This window comes from Xiphophorus maculatus, chromosome 15 (assembly GCF_002775205.1).
Source record: "Xiphophorus maculatus strain JP 163 A chromosome 15, X_maculatus-5.0-male, whole genome shotgun sequence".
NCBI classification, from domain to species: domain Eukaryota; kingdom Metazoa; phylum Chordata; class Actinopteri; order Cyprinodontiformes; family Poeciliidae; genus Xiphophorus; species Xiphophorus maculatus.
In genome coordinates this window covers 14,666,251-14,685,176 of record NC_036457.1, presented here as the reverse complement: position 1 = coordinate 14,685,176, position 18,926 = coordinate 14,666,251, and the positions used below count along the sequence as shown (strand labels likewise).

Here is an 18,926-nt window from a genome sequence, read left to right as displayed (position 1 = left end):
GTGACCTCAATTTGGAAAGAAGTCTTCTTATCTAACTGCGATGTTTGGTTACGACATAACTGAACAGCAGCCACATTCAAACCATCTAACCTCCTTTCTACTGTAAGGTCTTTCTTTTCCCAGCTCACCAGCACAGTCAGTATTTCAAAGCTGTTTTTCCAAACCTTGGTTACCAAAGGATTAATCATGCTCTCCCCAAGGACGTTGTTTAAACTGCGTCACCCTCACTGCAGCCTAATGGTGCCTGTGTGCTTGATTTTTCTTTCTTCTTTGACTTGCGAGTAAGTGTGTGTTTGTGTTGTGTTTGTGCACCTCGTAGTCTAAACTTTTGCAGACTCAGACAGTTGCAGTATTTGTATCTGCAAGGGGACCTTGTGGTGAGAGATATCGAGCCTGTTGTTTCCTCAGAGTCTCTCCGTTGAAAACATCAGCGTGCATCAGTGTTTCCCCTGCTTGTGCACATTACACATTAGTAACCCAGAGTTACCCTTTGCCCTGAGTGTCTTTTTTTAACCATTTAACACCTTTTACTGCACTACTTTCCGCATGCAAACAGCTGATATCAGGTCACATAACTTCAGTTTCTTTTTATTGATAATTAAACATTATATTCCTATATATCTGTGCATATTTTTAAGATAACCTTTTTGACATAAAACCAATGAATTTGTAGCTTCTGCAAATTCATGTAGCTGATGTGTTGAAAATCATGCATGTTTTAGAGCCAGTAATGACCAGTGACCAGTAAAACCTCTCTTGCTTAGTGGCTCTCCCTTGTTTTTAGTCTTTCCTCTATCTACTGTTTACAGTGGGCAAGGCCAGTTTTTTTTTCTGCCTTATTTTGTTTGTAGTCAGTGGCGGATGTGGAAAATACTGTCGCTAAGGCAAGCGGCAACCCCCCCTTCCTCAACTTCCTGTCTGCAAGAAGTTCCTTCGCTTACAATTTCCTCTCTCTCTCTTCGACTCTCCCTCAATGGAAACTTTGCTGTTCTTCCTGCTATCCTCCTGTCACTCAGCCAGTCTGGGGACGGAGATAGAAGAAATCTTTCACCGAGCGGCCAAAGATGTGAGACAGACTGAAGCTGGCGGCAAAGGGAACTTACAGACAGAGGGAAAAGGCTTTTGAGCCTTCAGCGGCTTTCTAAAAGCAGTCTTACTTCTTTTTTCTTTTTCTTTTTGCAGACATGAAGAGACATGAGTATGCACACATATCATTTTTTGGGTAATTATATCCAGAAGAAACCCTCAATCAGCACTGTGGGGATATGAATACACTGTAGATGTTTGCACTGAGAAGAGTAAATCAAACACTGATCTAACAGAACTTGAAAACTTTAAATCAAACACCATTAAATTAAGACTTGTTGGATTTTTTTTTAACAGTCTGAGGCCTCTTGTTAAGTTTCAACAGATGTAATTAAGCTTCACTAGAAAAGCTCCCTTTTGTAGAAAACATCTTATCTAAAGCCAGGAGGGCAACAAGGCATCTTTCATTCATCTTATAGACAGTAATTTCTCAACAAAGTGGAAGCCAAGCTGAAAAAATGTCTGTCCTGTTGGATCACAGACACTTTGGGAAAATCCCAGATTGCAAACAGGAAAGAGTAGTGTATATGTGGAAACAAATAATATTAAGACTTTGCACACACTGAAAATAAGAAAATGCAGCTCCAACTTAAAAACAAATGCATTAATTAATAAGTAATAACATTATGTTTATCAAAGTTAATTTATTAAGTTGTCAAGGTAGACAAACACGATTAAAGTACATTTGATGAATTTCATTCTATTTCTTATGACCAACTAACACAATTTTTTAAGTCAGAGCTTCATTTTCGTTTTGTTTTTCTGTCAGATTGAATGGAGAGCATCTTTAAACATTTATTTTCAAGTCTTGTCCCACATTTTATTTTGGGTTTAGTTTTGACCTTGACTGATCCACATGAACTCATGAGCATGCTTTGATCCAAACCATTCCATTGCAGCTCCGACTGAATGTATAGAGCTGTTTTCTTGCTGAAAGATTAACCTTTACTCCATGTTTAAGTGCTTTGTGCCTCCAACATGGTTTTCTTCCTCGACTGTACTATATTTTGCGCCACTGACCTTCACATCAACTCTGACCAGCTTCCCTGAGCTTTCAGAAGGAAAAATGCCACCACCGTGTTTCACTGTAAGAATGGTGCAGTCAGCACCTTCTTGCTGCAAGGCAACAGTGCTGCCAACTGGATCACTGTGCAGTCCACATTGAAAAATTAATTTCTGAATACATTTTCTTGTTTTAAAAGTACAAAAGAATTGACATGTATAGGCTGGAGGAAGTACAAGCGATTTAATTAAGTTCTGTTTAAGATGAGAATGGAATCATTGTGTTACATCAGTGTCCTAATTCAACAATAACAACCTGCAGTTTATCTAGTTACACGTCTTTAAGAATTGCTGACAGAAACAGGAAGTAATACAGTCAATAGAATTTGTTATATTTAGTCTGTACTGTCGACAAGTCGAATTGTCTTAAAATGTAGATAAACTAGACAGTCCCTTTGATTGCTTAGGTGCATTGTGAGTTTAAGTAATTAAAATTCACATGAAGTCTGCAGTAAAGTCCCGAGTAGGTTACCATAGAGTGTGGGCAATGCTGGTTTGAATGCTTCCTTTTGTTTATATTAGCTATTGTTGTGGGTTTTTTTTGTCATCATCATTATTCACCCAGAAAAAAAAGTAAAAAAGAAAAATACTCTAACTGCTTTCAAGTATAAAACATATCTAAGAGGAATTTGTTTGACTTCTAATTAAATCCAGATTATTTTGCATTCTCAGACTCACACACACTTTGCTCCATCTGTTTTTCAATTGTCAGGACCTGTGTGGAGATTTGCATGTCCAGATTATGCTTACCCTGTGTTTTGCCAATCAAATGACCCCGCAGTTGTTTGTGCCTGCGCTCAGTCAGACACACACAGGTGTAAATGTTGCTGAGGTTGGGAAAGAGGTGCCCGAAGAGCCGGGTTTTCCAGCTGTGAGAGGAGCGCAGGCCGGTCAGGTCGTCACTTCTGTCAGGTTGCCTGGTTGACTGGCAGCCCATCTGTCACGATGTGGTCTGCATGGCTGTGTTCACTGTGGAGTGTTGTGGCATCACTCGTAGCCATCTTCATCATCACTGTCATCCACCGACGCAGCAGCCCTCAGGTAACCCACGCAGGAGATTTTTTTTAACTCAGATCTACACCTACTGAAAGATTCGTGTTTGACAAACTAGAACTAGCAAGATTTTACTGAGCAGTAGTGATTCTAGGTGGAATAATCGATGATTTGAGTTTTAATTTTAATTTATGAAAACCTCTGAAGTACTTTCTGCGAAGGTCACATAAAGACCATGTTGGGTGTTGCTCTGTTAAGCTGGTGCAGACTCTTGCCTTGCATGCTGGAAAGTATGACAGAACTCGCAGAGGAAGCGCTAACTTCAGCCAGTAGCCACCACTCTTTTCCTTCCTGCTCATTGGCTAAACAAGTTGACAAAAATGAGATAAGTTCCAAACTTTATGAGTGTTTAGAAAACAAAAACAAATATGTTGGCTGATAACCGAATGTTTTAGCCACTTTGTTTAATTTCCAGCCTTAATTACTGATAATACATGTAAACTAAGCAATTTCCTGCCTCCAGGCCGCCATAATTTTCCCTTTAACCAATCCGCTCTCCTTTGATTTTTTTTTCTTGTTAAATATAAAAGAAAACATTCTCTGTTTATTGGACCTCTCAAACTGAGAAAGGTTTAGACTTTCTGCTCAGGGACCCATTTCAGATGACCTCACTCTTAATGAGTTTCCATCATGTGATTTCTATAAACGCCAGGGTTTGGGTGTCTTTTGCTGCTTGAGTTTTTTCCTAACCCCTTCACTGGTCCAGAGAAGAAAAAAACATCATGTGACTTTTGAATGCTTTGAATGAAAGTGTGTGGACATGTTTAACCATAGATAGTCATAGTAACAGCTGATGAATTTTCTTCAGGTCCAGATTATTGGACGTGGGTTAAATGTCTCCTTCTATGGTTCGCTCCTCTCTTATCTTATCCCTCTTCTCCTCACTTCTCCTCCTGCTGCTCTTCTTCTTCCCTCAAGTTATTTGGAGACATAATATTATTTCTCCTGATTCTCACAGACCGGAGGAAATCTTCTCTCAGTGAGGTCATCGTTAACTTTCTATTTGCAACATGAAGCGAGAGGATTTTGTCATATTAGTCAAGCGGTGTTTAGGAAGTTGGATTTTCGACACATATTTTCAGCTTGCCTGCAATCACTGGTGACCTTGTTGTCGAACAGCCAAGCTTTGTTTGAACTCTCAGAGTCGAGCTGAATTTTTCCACATCTGATGTAATGATCCCGCTGTTAACAAAAAAAAAGTGTCTTGGATTGCTGGGATGGAGATTGAGTTTTCATTGTACAATACTGGCTTGTACACTAAAAGTCTGTTTTATTTCTATTTTAGATTTCCAGAGTTGTTGTGCACCGGGTTTATTTATGCAGAGTAAAAACGGATTCTCAGCAAAAGCCACATTCCAACCACAAACCTCTGCGAATAGTAATAATTTTTTTCATTGGCACACACAAAGTAGTGTATAATTGTAAGGTGGAAAGTAGTTCTACATAATTTTTAAATAATGTACAAGAAATAAATCTGAAAAGTGTGGCATGTCATTGTTTTCAGGCCTCTAAGTCAGTACTTTTGCAGAAACCCTCCTTTGTTGGAGTAACAGCTGCAATTCGTTTTTGATATCTCTACCAGCTTTTAAACTAATCTTTCTGCAGATTGAGGCTTCCCAGCATGATACTGCCACCACCTTGTTTCACAGTTGGGGACTGTGACACAAGTCCCAAACTGTTTCGCAGTCCCACACATGTCACAAGTTTAATGTTGGACTCATCTGACCAGAGAGCAACTTCCCCACATGAAGGCATAACTTCTTATGATTCTATTTCAATAGTAGCTTTGTTCTTGCGGCTTTTTCTCAAGGCCCAAGCTTTATTGTGTGCAACTTTATTTATACTGAGTCTAATTTACACTTAGGCTGACATCATTTCCTAATCAAATGACCTCTAAAGATTTCAGTTGCACAGAGTTGTATATATATGTGTGTCAGAGTAACAATTGCTTGATATAAATGCTCACCAGACTTTTCTGATTTTTATTTGTAAGATGTTCTTTCGCTTCACAGTTATGAACTACTTTATTTTGGTCTATTGCATAAAAGCCCAATAAGATACAATGAAATTTATGGTTGTAACAGAATATGGAAAACACAATTAATGAAGAACAGCTTGAGCACTATAAAGAGAGATAAATCTTTATTGTCATTGTCACAAGGACAACGAAATTCAAAGGGTGCCATCAGTCGGTGCACATGCCCAAAAACAAAAAATAACTGTCTCACAATTCACACACAACGCAAGAATCAACAAACAACTGACAAAAAAATAAATAAATAAAAAAATAAGAACAGCCACATTCTCACATAAAGCCAGAGAACTAGTAAAAAAGAAGGAAGAGTTGGAGAGAAAAGCTGTTTATGTTGAAACAACAATGCTGTGTGTGTACGTGTAGTTGCGTGTGTTTGTGTGTGTGTGTGTGTGTGTCACTTTGTGAATGAGTGTCTCTTTGTGAGGCAGGACTCCCACAGTTCAATGCATCCCTGCCAGGGACAGGGTGAGCCTTTGCTGAAACGCTGGGTCTATTCGTGTTTGTGTGAGTTACCAGGGGAAACCCTGGCTCAGTTCTCCAGAGTTTAGTTAAAATGTTAGAAAACAACACATGTAAAAAAAGAAAAGATGACTGCCCGAGGTCACGGATAGTCAACACAATGTATGTGTGTGTGTTTTTTTAGGCGCACGTGTTTATTATGTCTCTCATAGGTTTTTAGGAAAACAGTGAAAAGCAGATAATTAGCCAACATATTTAAAGACAAACTTTAAAGCTGCTTCTCTTCTTTATTTAAACTTACATTTTGACATTATTTAACCAGGTAAACCCCGTTGAGATCTAGATCTCATTTTCAAGAGGGACCTGGGCAAAAAATTTGCAATACATAGCAACCTGGTTACAAGGTAAAAACAATTAATACATATGCACAAGTATAAAACAATAAAAACAATTTAAAAACAATGACACTGTTTCATAGAATCTTGTTACCTATCTTTAAGAACTGCTCGAAATAAGTGCAGTGAAATCATTTCCGACATCTTAAGTTCAGACTGCAACTGATTCCACGCTGTGGGGGCCAACACACTGAATGCCTGCTTCCCTTTTTCAGTTTGAAAGCGTGGGACATTTCAAGGGTAAATACATTATTCAGCCAGTTGGTTTATTAGGGTTGGATTTGAACCTGTTCACTGGGTTGAAGTGAAGTTTGTTGGTAAATGGTGCTGTGTAAGTGAATTGAACTGAATATACTACTGTTTCACAACCTTCTACTGCCTCAGATTGTAAACAGTTGTACAGAAATTAAGTTCATTGTGTTTAGCTGTGAAGCAGATACTAAATCTAATGGAGATTGTTTATTTGAATGTAGCCCATGCAGTCCATGCAAAATATAGGTATGATGCAAATGTGCAACGAGACATAATCGTGCAAAATATTGAACTAAATCTTTAGTCTAATGCATGTATGTTGTTGTATTGCTGAAACATGACTTGGAAAGTAAGTTATTAAACACAGTATACTTTTTATACTGCAGATAGTGGTACTTCACGCTCATACCACTAGGTGGCGGCAAATGACTTTCAAAATATTTTTTTTTGTTTAAAATTTAGATCAACAGGCATCTCAGCTGCTCAAAGACCAGAAGCAAATTGTGTCAAATTCTAAGCTCGTCTCAAATATTAGTCTAAACTGGGTGGAAACTGAATAAGTCAGAAAACTGCTTTTACTGTTAAGGTCGTAAACATTCTTATCAAAAACCAGTTTCTGTTTTTCTTATAATTCTTGTTTTTCTATTTGAGAACAGATGAGACCACAGTCCATGCTGTTGAGGTTGTATACCTAAAGTCGTCTGGTAGTTTAAACCTCTATGGTAGTTCAAATCTGAAACCTTCCAGAGGTTAATCTTTATTAGCTATGGCTCTGTTATCTACTTTTACTAAACGATAATAATAATTATTTTTTTATATTCCACTTAATATATTCTTGGAGAGCAGCTGATTCTCTGCCCATGTAGCTACTCAGAAATAAACATCCTGAATGTCAGCATGCTCCAAGTCTAAGTATTGCAGTATAACAAAGTAGAGATACATGATAAGACTCCAGGGGAGGAACACTCCACTAAGGCTCTTTGTTTCTCTGTGTGTGTTTATGCAGCACAAGTCATGGAAGAAGATAAAGAACATGGTCCACTGGTCTCCATTTGTTATGTCCTTCAAGAAGAAGTATCCCTGGATTCAACTGGCTGGACATGCAGGTATGCATGCACATGTTGCAGAACACAGGCGACTTTCTGGTGACATAAGCAAGGGACGGTTGAATCCTAAGTGCTCTGACACATCTAGCTGAAAAGTGGTTGGCTGCAATGTTAGCGCTATACATCATCATGTTGGACCCCATGGAACCTGTTTGTTTAACAGAGATCTAAATCACAGCTGAAGTGACTTCAGTCAGCTAAACTAAGCTACGGTACCTCAGGCTCTTTCTGCAGCTGCCTGACTGTAAAGGTTTTTCTCTTCACAGGGAGTTTTAAAGCGGGTGCAAATGGACGCATATTAAAAGTAAGAAATTAGTTTCAAATCATCTCTGTTATTAACAGCTTCCTCATATTTGTAATTCTGATTTAAATGCTCATTTGTTAATGATGTCTTTTAGAAACACTGTGAATGTGAGCAGCGCTGCTTGTCCCGGCTGATGGAGGATGTGCTGAAGCCCTATGTTCCTGGTTATCATGGAGACGTGGAGAAGGATGGCCAGAAATACAACCAGATGGAGGATCTGCTGGCAGAGTTCGACTACCCATGTGTAATGGACTGTAAGATGGGAGTGAGGTGAGAGAATGCAAAATTGTTTTCACAAAATGTTTTACATAATGTACTTAATTCCACTGACTGCTCCAGGTTTTTGATCTTACAGAGGAGCTCGTCTGTTGTCTGAGATGTGAGGTGGAATGTTATTTTATTATGTGTCAAATACAAACATAATTGTGTCATTGTGCAGTATTGAGACCAGGAGACCATTATCTTCTGCTCCCCAAAAAGCTGCTTTTTCCTTTAACAATCAAAGAGCAAAATAATTCCAATCCCTGTTGATGTTTGAGAGTATCTGTCAAAATTATCACTCATTAACACTAAAGTCTGAAACTTGACTTTAAATTTGACTAAACTTGACTTTACAATGGTAAAAAACATCAGTTTTGGTTAGGAAATTGACCTTATATTTATATTGTTAAGTTTAAAGAAAATTCAAGGTGCTAAAGCCAAGTTTAAAGTAAGATATCTGGCCTTGCACATATGCCAGTCACCAGGTACTTCTGTGCAGGGTAATGTTGCAGCTTTTTTCTACATAAAATAGATAAAGTTTGCGTCCCTCAAAATGCATTCTTCATCTTTTATTCTCATTCAAATGCTGCTGTTGAATTCTTCACTCGAGTGAATTTTGCTCAAAGTTCTCCAAAACTTTAATGCCACTCACATAGGTACGCATTTTTACCATGTTTATATACAACACTGAATGTTAAATTTAGAAAAACTTTATTGAGCTGCTTGTCAATAAGCAGCTCAATTGACAGTTTTTGTGGGAAAACAGATAACCTCTGTAGGTCAGTTATAACTAAAAACCTGACCTTAGGAACAATATGCAGTGCAACGTGTGTTTCTTCTCATGTAACCTTTGCATATTTTCCCTCCTCATCCCTCACCAATTGTGATTCTCTTAATTCTTTAGGACCTACCTTGAAGAAGAACTAACCAAGGCTCGGAGAAAGCCTGCGCCGAGGCCCGACATGTATCAGAAAATGATCGAGGTCGACCCTGAGGCGCCCACATTGGAGGAAAACGACAAGAAGGCAGTGACCAAGCCAAGATACATGCAGTGGAGAGAGACAATAAGCTCAACGGCCACCCTGGGGTTCAGGATAGAGGGAGTCAAGGTAAGACTCTCAAAGAGGGACAAAGGTGTGTGTGAGCAGCTTTCCTTCCCTTCTTTCTTCCAACGGCCTGCGCTGCTGTGTGGTTAATTCAGGAATATGACCTAACTTCCTGTTTTTCCCAGAAACTTCCTCTCAAGGTACAGGAGTACCCTTGTCCTGTATGAGTTCTGTCAGTGTCAGCTGTGTCAAACTCAGCATACGGTTCTGACATATTGTGTCCACACTAAAAGTCCCTTTGTCTGTGGGAGTCATGGCTATATAAGGACATTCACAACCTCCTGGTGGTCCGCTGCCATGATGCGGAGGATTATCCCCAGAAAAAAGACGTGTGTGTGCTTTTTCATTTGGAAAATTATGCACGGATCGTCACCAAGGACAGCCAAGCCTATAGCAATGAGTCTATTATGTAAGCTGAAAACATGGTAAATTGTGAGTTGAGGGCAGATTGGATCAGAGACTCTTCAGACTTTAAGCCATAAAGAGGAAAAAAAAGTACTTTTGCTTCTAAATATTACCTCGTTGCTAGGCAGCGAGCGGAATAGGAAAAGCTAATTTATTCCTTTTTAAACCACCTAACTGGTGACCATCAATGGTCTCACGTCCTGTAAGAACATGCTTGCTGCAGCGTTGCATTTTCTGCCACAGCTTCGGCTTCACACACCAGCACTCTGTTACAACTTTGAACATTGATACTTCCACATTTGCTGTTTTAGAAGGGAAGTGTACAGTTTGGTCTGTTGTGATGGTTTTAATCATTGATGAGTTCATTTTAAGAAGACTCTTTACTACAAAGGCAGATCTGTGATGCTTCTAAACATAAAACACGCTCTTTTTTTGGAGTGTGGGAAACTTACGATGATGATAATTACTTGTGATCTATGAAGTGGAAAGCTGAAGGTTTAAAAATAGTTACTGTGTGGATGTTTAGATTAAAAAAACACAAAGAGGTATTTTCTTGCTCAAAGGCTAAATTTCTAAAAATATCTCTCTTACCCTTCTGCCTTCCTTCCACACATTGTTCTCCTTTTCTACTCCTTCCTACCTTTTCTGTCTGTCTGCTTTCCTAAGACTGAAGCCTGAAAAAGGATTTTCAGTTTTTTTCTGCCCTTTTTTCTTTTTTGTCAAACTTAAATGTTTCAGATTGTCAAACAAGTTATTTGATTTTAATATTAAATAATCTTAACAAATTAAAAAGGAAGCAGCTTTCAAATGGCAATTTCATTTCTTAATGGAAAAAAGTTATCCAAACCAACTTTGCCCTGGGTGTAAAAATTAAGAAATAATTTTGTCTATCCTGTCTGACAACTTGAAGTAGGTTAAAATATTTTGAAATATCTATAGAAATACAAGATCATATGAGAAACACATCCATTAACTGTCAGTCTGCAAATAGCTGCAAGATCATTTCTTGGATTTTGCAACTCTAGAGAGTGCCATGGCCAAATCCACTGCTAACCAAAAGAATTATGAAGGTCTGACATAAATTTTCTGAATAATACTTTTATGATCCCTAAGTTCTTTGGACTAAAGTCATAAAAGTGAAAATTGTTGGAAGGTTTGCAGCTTATTACATTTGGCATAAAACAAACGTAGTGGTAGTAGTAATGGTCTTGATTTACTTATAGGGGCAGGTTTGTTTGGGTAGCTGTTTCCCCTAATAAATGAAATAATTTGAGAAATGCATTTTGTATTAACTGGCTACCTTTGTCTAATATAAAAAGTAGTTTGACGACCTCAAACATTTAAATATTACAAGAAAGCAGGTACAGAAGAAATTTGTAAATTTCATAACACTCTAGGCTGTAAGATTACACAGTAAGCCATATCCTTCCAAACATTACTTACCATATTTAACGAGTCACAAATAAAGCCAATTAATTTTAATTTCCTCTTGTTTTTTTTCTGTAGAAAGAAGATGGAACTGTGAACAGAGATTTTAAGAAAACAAGGACAAGGGAACAAGTGGTGGCAGCCTTCCATGACTTTGTAAGAGGAGATTCGGAGATATTGGTGAGTGTTTTTCTAAAATACTCAGTGAGCCAATAAGCTGCCAATTACGATAGTAATAAAAAAGCATCAGAGGATGAGGTGAAGTTGTGTATAATGTCTATCATTAAGTTTGTGTCTGCGGAACAAGCAGAAGCTGTGTCTGAACGTTTTAACAATCTGGATTACAGTTATGTAGAACCGCAACAATTCAGACGACGTCAAACATTTCTGTGCTTTAGTTTCGTTTCCCAACTGGAACGCTGTGAAGCACAGCTACTTGTTAAAGTATTCATATGCCATGAACTTGTTCACATATTTTATGACAAAACTATTAACAAACTTTGCTGGATGATAAATTGTCTCAGTAATTATTGGGAAAAATGTTAATATTGTGGTATTGAGTCAATTTTCAAGTAATATGTTGATAATGGCATAGTAATGCAAGTTTGCCCTTTGTAAACCAATAAACTTTAATTTTGTAAAGAACACCTACTACTGGAAGATATTTTAAATTTCTAAGATGAAACACAATCAAAAATAGTAAATAAAACAAAAAGTAAAATAGATTATGATTTCTCTGTAAACAAAATTTCCCTTCAATAAACATTAATCATCAGAATTGAAATGATTGAGCTTATTTTAATTTTATCATGCAGTTAACTGATACAATGCTTATATATAATACTTATGCATAGTGCTTGCAGGGTCATTTAAGAATATATTATAACTCAAAGTAGCACATAACTGTGAAGTAGTAGGAAACTTCTATCTATAACTTTTTTTAGAAATACAAATCTGAAAGGTGTGCAGTGCTTTTATTTCCAACCTCGGTTACTGTGGCAACCCTAAATAAATCAAAAACTACAGCAAGCAGTTGCCCTAATTGAAAAATAGAAAGAAGATGCTCTGCTTCTTTGAGAAAGAAAAGCTTTCTGGTCTTCAAACAAAATGTTAAGTATGGTGAAAGCCTAACACTGCTCACCACATTTTTACACCATGTTGACAGTGAAACATGGTGGTGGCAGCGTCATGGTGTGAGGAAGCTTTCCGTCAGTGGGGAATAGAAAGCTGGTCGGAGTTGATCGGAGGCTGAATAAAGTTTAAAACAGGGCAAACCTGGATGCTGCTATGAGATTCTCCTTTGCTAAGCACATTTAAAACTAATTTTGTTCTTTATTTGTATTATTTTCCAGAACAAATATCTAACGAGGTTAAAGGAAATCCGAGCCACTTTGGAAATCTCTCCATTCTTCAGAAGTCATGAGGTAAAGACACACAGTTAGTAGGGGAAACATTTGAAAAGTTGCTTCGTAAGACTTGCAAAAGAAAAAAATATATACATCAAATTCTTGCTCACATTGAAACAAAACACTGAAAATATGCTCTGTGTATTTATGCATGGAAGATTATATTTCTGAAAAATATGTTGAATGGTTATTGAATGCATCATTATGTTTTTTTTTTTTTTTTGCTTTGCCACTGATGTATGGATTATAGCAAAAGTCTTTATGCAGCTTTATTATTTCAATTGGAACTGATGGGAGTTAAACACAAGCTGGTTGTGGATTTAATCTGTGCATTAGTTTCAGTCCTACTTACCTGTTTATTCAGTTTATGTTGTTAATGTAAAGTAAACACACCAAATTACTGAGACACAGCAAGACTCATCATGGAAATTAGACTCTTAACTGCCTGACCACACACTCGCGCACATTTTCACACTTTCGCAAACACGCACTCACACACACACACACACACACGCCGACAGACATTTGGCACAAAGCTGAAACGAGAAGTGAAATAATGTTTTGAAAAGAAACAAACGAGCTTGTTCTGCTGAGCAAATAACGGAGGAAACCCTGTTCGGTTCTGGCCCTTGTGTCCAGTTCTCTTGGATCATCTGGCTGTTGTGTGTCTTTGCAGGTAATTGGCAGCTCCCTCTTATTTGTTCATGACAGCAGGAAGCAAGCCAAAGTGTGGATGATCGACTTTGGAAAGACCACGCCCCTCCCTGACGGGGAGGAACTAACCCACCGAGCTTTATGGGTAGAAGGCAACAGAGAGGACGGCTACCTTTATGGACTCGACAGCTTGGTGGACATCTTTTCCTCCATGGTGGTCTCTGAGACTTGAAGTGTGCAGGTTTTGTTTTTAAACCAAGTAAACTTTTGGACACACCACCATTAAAGCTTCCATTCATGCTTCATTCTACTGGAGAAACCTTTGAAACACTGACACTTTAGCTCACGACGCAAACCATATGGTCCGGCTCCTCTTAGTTCCTCACAAGTGGAACTACTAACAGCAACAGCGCCTCAGTTCCTCATAATTGAGTTATTTTGTGCTGTGGTTTTAAACATGGGAAAAGGGTCAATCTTATATAACCTCATTTTGACAGCATAACCTTTTACTTAAGAAATTCCCATTGAAAAGCAAACGATATGAATCTTGTTGCCTAATACAAAGTGAGACCTGTTGACGTACTTTAATATTATAAATAAATCCTCTGCAAAGGCCTAAACCAGCAAGAGGTTACCTAATATTTGATTGTTAATGAGAGCCTCGGCATTCTATTATATTATGTGCTTTATGAAAGTATTCACACCCCTTGAACTTTTTAACATTTTGTCACGTTACACCCACAAACTTCAGTGTGTTTTTATCTGAATATCTAATAGACCGATATGAAGTAACGTAATCCTAAAGTGTAAGAAAAAGAAATATTTTTTAATATTTTCTGCGAATGAAAATATGAAATAACGTCCATCTGTACGTATTCAGTTTTGATCATTCAAAGCTTTGTAGAACCACTTCTTAACACATCTTTGCTCAACTACTTAATAAATGTTTTGCCCATTCTGTGAAAAATAGCTTAAGCTCAGTCTGACCGGATGGCGGCATCAGTAAACGCCAATTTCTAAGACTAGCGACAGATTCTGAATTTGTTTTAGGTTAGGACTTTGACTGGGCCGTTCGAACGCATGTCTTTGCTTTGATCCTATTTCAGTTTCTGACTGCATTTTTAAAGTTCCTGCAGGAAGATTATACTCAGCCTTTCTTTCAACAATGTCTTTCTTCGTTTAAAAGGGGACTGAATCCAAACATATGCTCGTCTTCTTAGGGTGTTTTTGTAAAAATGTTTTTAAAAACATGCGTTCTTCCAATTCATAATTAGCAACTACTTTGTTTTGGTCTTTCACATAAAATCTAAATAAAATACATAAAGTTTTGCGGCTGTAATGTGACACAAAGTGAAACAGCTCAAGCTGTATACTTCTGCAAGGCACTATTAGAGTAGTTGTTTGGTACAGCTTGTTATTTTGGGCTTCCTTTAATGTTTTTTTTTTTTAGAAAATCCCAAGAAATTTAATTTTTAAGAATGTATTTTATATAAATTTGCTGATTTTGCTCCTCTGGGAGAATTTTGACTAGATTTCTAACACACCTCCACTTGTTCTGCCCTGCTGTATTTTGATGGTGTCGAATCAGAATAATAATACCAGGGCTAAAAAAATGATCTGACCCATATTGGAGCTTAAAATGGCAATCTTTAACATTTCAACCATGCTTTATTGTCAGACCTCTAAATCTCACATTCATTTGCACTCAAAATGTAGTCTCTTCCCTAATTGTACTGTGATTGTGAGTTACAATACTAACTTACAACTACAAAGTGTTTCACTTTCTAGAGTTCTTCCAATAATAATGGTTAATTCTTCTCACTCACACACACATTGCGTTTAAGGTGTCTGCCTTATCTGATCTCAGCACCTGTTTAACAGGTTAAATATTTGTGCTGTGAAACTGCAGCAGCATGGTATGTTTACTTTTCATTAGGATTAACTAGATCTGGCAGGTTGTCAGGGAATGTTGTTCCAGTTTGATGCATTGGCTATTGGTGTGTTTGGGATTTCTGAAAATGCAATGTAGTATGTAGATAATGGAATATACACTTTGGACCAGGATAAACCGTTCCAGTGAATAGTAATAATAGTATAATAGAAAAGAAACAGTTTTTGAATAAGTGCCAGTGATTTGAGGGAGAAAAAGTTTAACTGTTGTTACACTGCTAAAAAAATGCTCAGATAATCAAATTGTGTTTCTTGTTTGCAGATCCTTTATATTCAAATGAAAAGAGCTATTTTTAAATACCACTAGGTTTTCCGATACTGAAAAACACAGAGGTACTGTTCTTCAGTGAGGCATACACACAAGCACTATTGAGCCACGTCGTTCAGCAGTTCAAATCTAAGAAATTCAATGAAATAAAAATGTTCAAGATTGCCAATTTAAACACCATTTAACCACAAAATTTAACTCAGTTTTATTGTATTTTCTTTTCTTTTTTGTTTTCATGCAGTTTTAAGCATCAATTTCAAAGAGGGACTCATGGAAAGAGTTGGTACAATTAAGTGTGTTTTTTAGTCCAAACATTAAAAACTATATATAAAGAAAAACTATCCCAACAAGTTTACACCTAGACAGAGTCAAAGTTAAGCTAGCACATGTTGTATGATTCACAGTCGTTTGGGAATTACTCACCATGAGGAGGCGCAACAGAGGAAAACAAAGCGAATTTCCCCAGTAGTTTTTGAAGTGCTTTGAATTGTGACGTAATTATAACACTTAACACGTTTCTCTTTGGTTGCTCTGGGTAGTTCATGCGGTGTACAGACAGATTTATTTAGTTTTATGTAGTTCTGTTTGGTTTTTACTGTAACATAGTCGTTGTTAAATCCTGTGGAACACTTACAGCCATGAACAATCCTATTTAAGCTACACTGTGCCTTCACATTACAAAGCCAAGTCAGAAAGCGGAAAAAAAAATGTTGGTTTTTGTTTTTAGGTACAGTACAGACCAAACGTTTGGACACACCTTTCTAATTCAATGGGTTTTCTTTATTTTCATGACTATTTATAAGGCAAGAAATCCCACTTATTAACCTGACAGGGCAACACCTATGAAGTGAAAACCATTTCAGGTGACGACCTCTTGAAGCTCATCAAGAAAATGCACAGTGTGTGCAAAGCAGTAATCACAGCAAAAGGTTGCTACTTTGAAGAAACTAGAATATAAGGGCTATTTTCAGTTGTTTTACACTTTTTTGTTTAGTGCATATTTCCACATGTGTTATTCATAGTTTTGATGCCTTCAGTGTGAATCTACAATGTCAATAGTCATGAAAATAAAGGAAACTCACTGAATTAAAAGGTGTGTCCAAACATTTGGTTCTGTACTGTATAAATATGGATTTCTTTGCTTAGTCTAACATGGGTGCCTGTTTATTATTCTCTTAAATGTTTATTACTTTGTAAATTGTTCTGATTTTATTTAAACAACACAATGTATTCTGTGGAGGCTTTACAATTTTTGAATAATGGTATATCTGGATTTGTCATTAAACATGCTAGATTTAAAGAAGTAGTCACAGAGTAGAAAAATTGGGGATATGACAAAAAAAACAAAACAATATGCATTTAAAACCATATATATGAGATTGGTATGTTTGGTGTTGATTTTAGAATCATTTGGTAGATGAGAAGAAAATAAGATGTTCTTCACTGGCTGGCCTTTATTAAACATTTGCTGTTACAGTAAATAAGGAATTACTGTAAGTTAATACTGTGCCTTCTTAAGGAAACAGCTGGACATCATGGCACCACAATCATGTCTGGGCTGTTTTAATGAAATGTGCTAACTATTCATTTCAGGCCAGCAGTCATAAATATTGCCTGGTTTCCTTTGTGTGTACTTACAGATGTTTAATGTAGGTGTTAAAGGTTTGTAGTGTTGCTGGTTTGTGTATTTATTTTTCGGACTGTTCCTTTAAAAATACATTTGTGGTGAAACATGTTTGTGTGTGATATCTATCCATCCATCCATCCATCCATCCATCCATCCATCCATCCATCCATCCATCCATCCATACATCCATACATACATACATACATACATACATACATACATACATACATACATACATACATACATACATACATACATACATCCATACATACATACATACATCCATACATACATACATACATACATACATACATACATACATACATACATACATACATACATACATACATACATACATACATACATACATACATACATACATACATACATACATACATACATACATACATACATACATACATACATACATACATACATACATACATACATACATACATACATATAAACTGTGCATTTTACTTCTGAAGGTATGACCCCGCTGCACTCCTTCCCCACACTAATTGCTGTATTTGCATGAAGCTTATTTGCCATTCAAATCACACCTGTCCACAACAGCAGCAGCAGCATCCGGAGTTGCTGGGAAAGAAAAGACGTGATTCATGAGTGCTTTAGGCCAGAGAAGCTGTACATGCACACTTCTTTTTTTTTGGTGAGGCGATGGACTCATTCCTCAAGAGTGTTTGCTAAAGAAAGAAACTGTAGATGTTTTACTTTTTTCTCCCATATTGAGCTGATTGTAATTCCATTTTGCCTTTTTATTCAAATTTATTGTAGGTATTAGAGCTGGATTACTGTTTTCTAGAATTTGAAATCACAATTTTACTTCAACATTGATTTCATCTATCAAACAATTTGTATTAATTATTCCTTTGTGCTTTTTTATTACTAGTAATTTCTCATAAAATGCATGACTACATTTTGTACTCTGTAGAACTACGTTCTACAGAAGACATGCTAACTTAAGAGGATGCAGAAATGTATTTTTACTTGGACATAGGTGACAAATCATCACGTTTATGAAGCATAACAAAAAAAACTGTAGGTTAGTGGCGCCCTCTACTGTGAATACACTGACAGTGACAGGTTTTCTGAAAAGCTGTCAGTTCATAAAGTATTTTTATGAAGTATTGAGATGAGTAATCATAAACATGCTGAAATCGCGATTTAATTTAATAGCATTATATTTTATTCAATTACAACTTTTTTTTTTTTTTTTACACTTTTTTCTATAAGTTTTATTTCAAATCCTTAACCAATATGATCAGAACAGAAGTCAGATCAACCTCGGTATTTATAGTTGTGTTGTGCATGAACATTTCCTTATAGTACAGTGACAGTAGACTATAGAAAATATATTTCATAAATCAACTGACCTAAATAGAAATTAAAAGGGTGTGAAGTAAACAACATGCGACAATTTTATAAAGTTGCACAGAACCGCAACTCACTACACTTTATTCTTTGATTCGTAAAAATATATACCAATAAAGAAAGTAGACTAAAGAGACAAAATAGGAACTTTGGTTCAAGCTTCAGATTTTGGATTATTTTCCAGAGAAGCAACTTACATATATCTCACACTCTTTAAAAATCCCCTTCCTAAAATTCTTCAGGACTGTATGTACCCAGATCTACCATCCTGCGCAGGTAATACAAGCACTTTTTTTTATTTACCAATCTTTCAAAGACGTGACTACAGACGTATGAAACGTAAAAACTCTGCACACCGCTAAGTTAAGCGGAAAAACAAGGGTCCACGTCACCGCGCTGTCGTCTTACCACCAGCAGATGGCACCAAAGAACCAGTTAGTCAAAAACGTGAGTAATAAGTTATTTTTGCTGCTTTTATGTTGCCATCTGCTGGCACAGCACTTGGACATATGTATATTTTGAGTGCAAATCTGTATGTCTGTAAAGTTCATTCACCTGACATGTAAATGACCTGCCGCCAGAGCTTATCTGCAGTTTTTCTTCAGGAACAACATGGGGCCTCCCGGATATAACTCCCTCCGACTGTAAACAAACTATCAGGAGCCAATGAGAAAGAG

At 36.9% G+C, this 18,926-nt stretch overlaps 1 protein-coding gene across 3 annotated transcripts in view; it reads left to right on the top strand.

Moving 5' to 3' along the window:
- itpkb (inositol-trisphosphate 3-kinase B) overlaps positions 1 to 16,004 on the top strand; it is a 32,286-nt gene extending 16,282 nt beyond the window's left edge. For all 3 annotated transcript variants that reach the window (XM_023347951.1, XM_014472230.2, XM_023347950.1), the window contains exons 6-12: positions 7,349 to 7,448; positions 7,715 to 7,752; positions 7,847 to 8,022; positions 8,918 to 9,122; positions 11,031 to 11,132; positions 12,305 to 12,376; positions 13,035 to 16,004. In XM_023347951.1, coding sequence (XP_023203719.1) covers positions 7,349 to 7,448; positions 7,715 to 7,752; positions 7,847 to 8,022; positions 8,918 to 9,122; positions 11,031 to 11,132; positions 12,305 to 12,376; positions 13,035 to 13,244 — 903 coding nt within the window. In that variant the 3' untranslated portion in view covers positions 13,245 to 16,004. The remainder of the gene's footprint in view (positions 1 to 7,348; positions 7,449 to 7,714; positions 7,753 to 7,846; positions 8,023 to 8,917; positions 9,123 to 11,030; positions 11,133 to 12,304; positions 12,377 to 13,034) is intronic.
- The last annotated feature ends 2,922 nt before the right edge of the window (positions 16,005 to 18,926 follow it).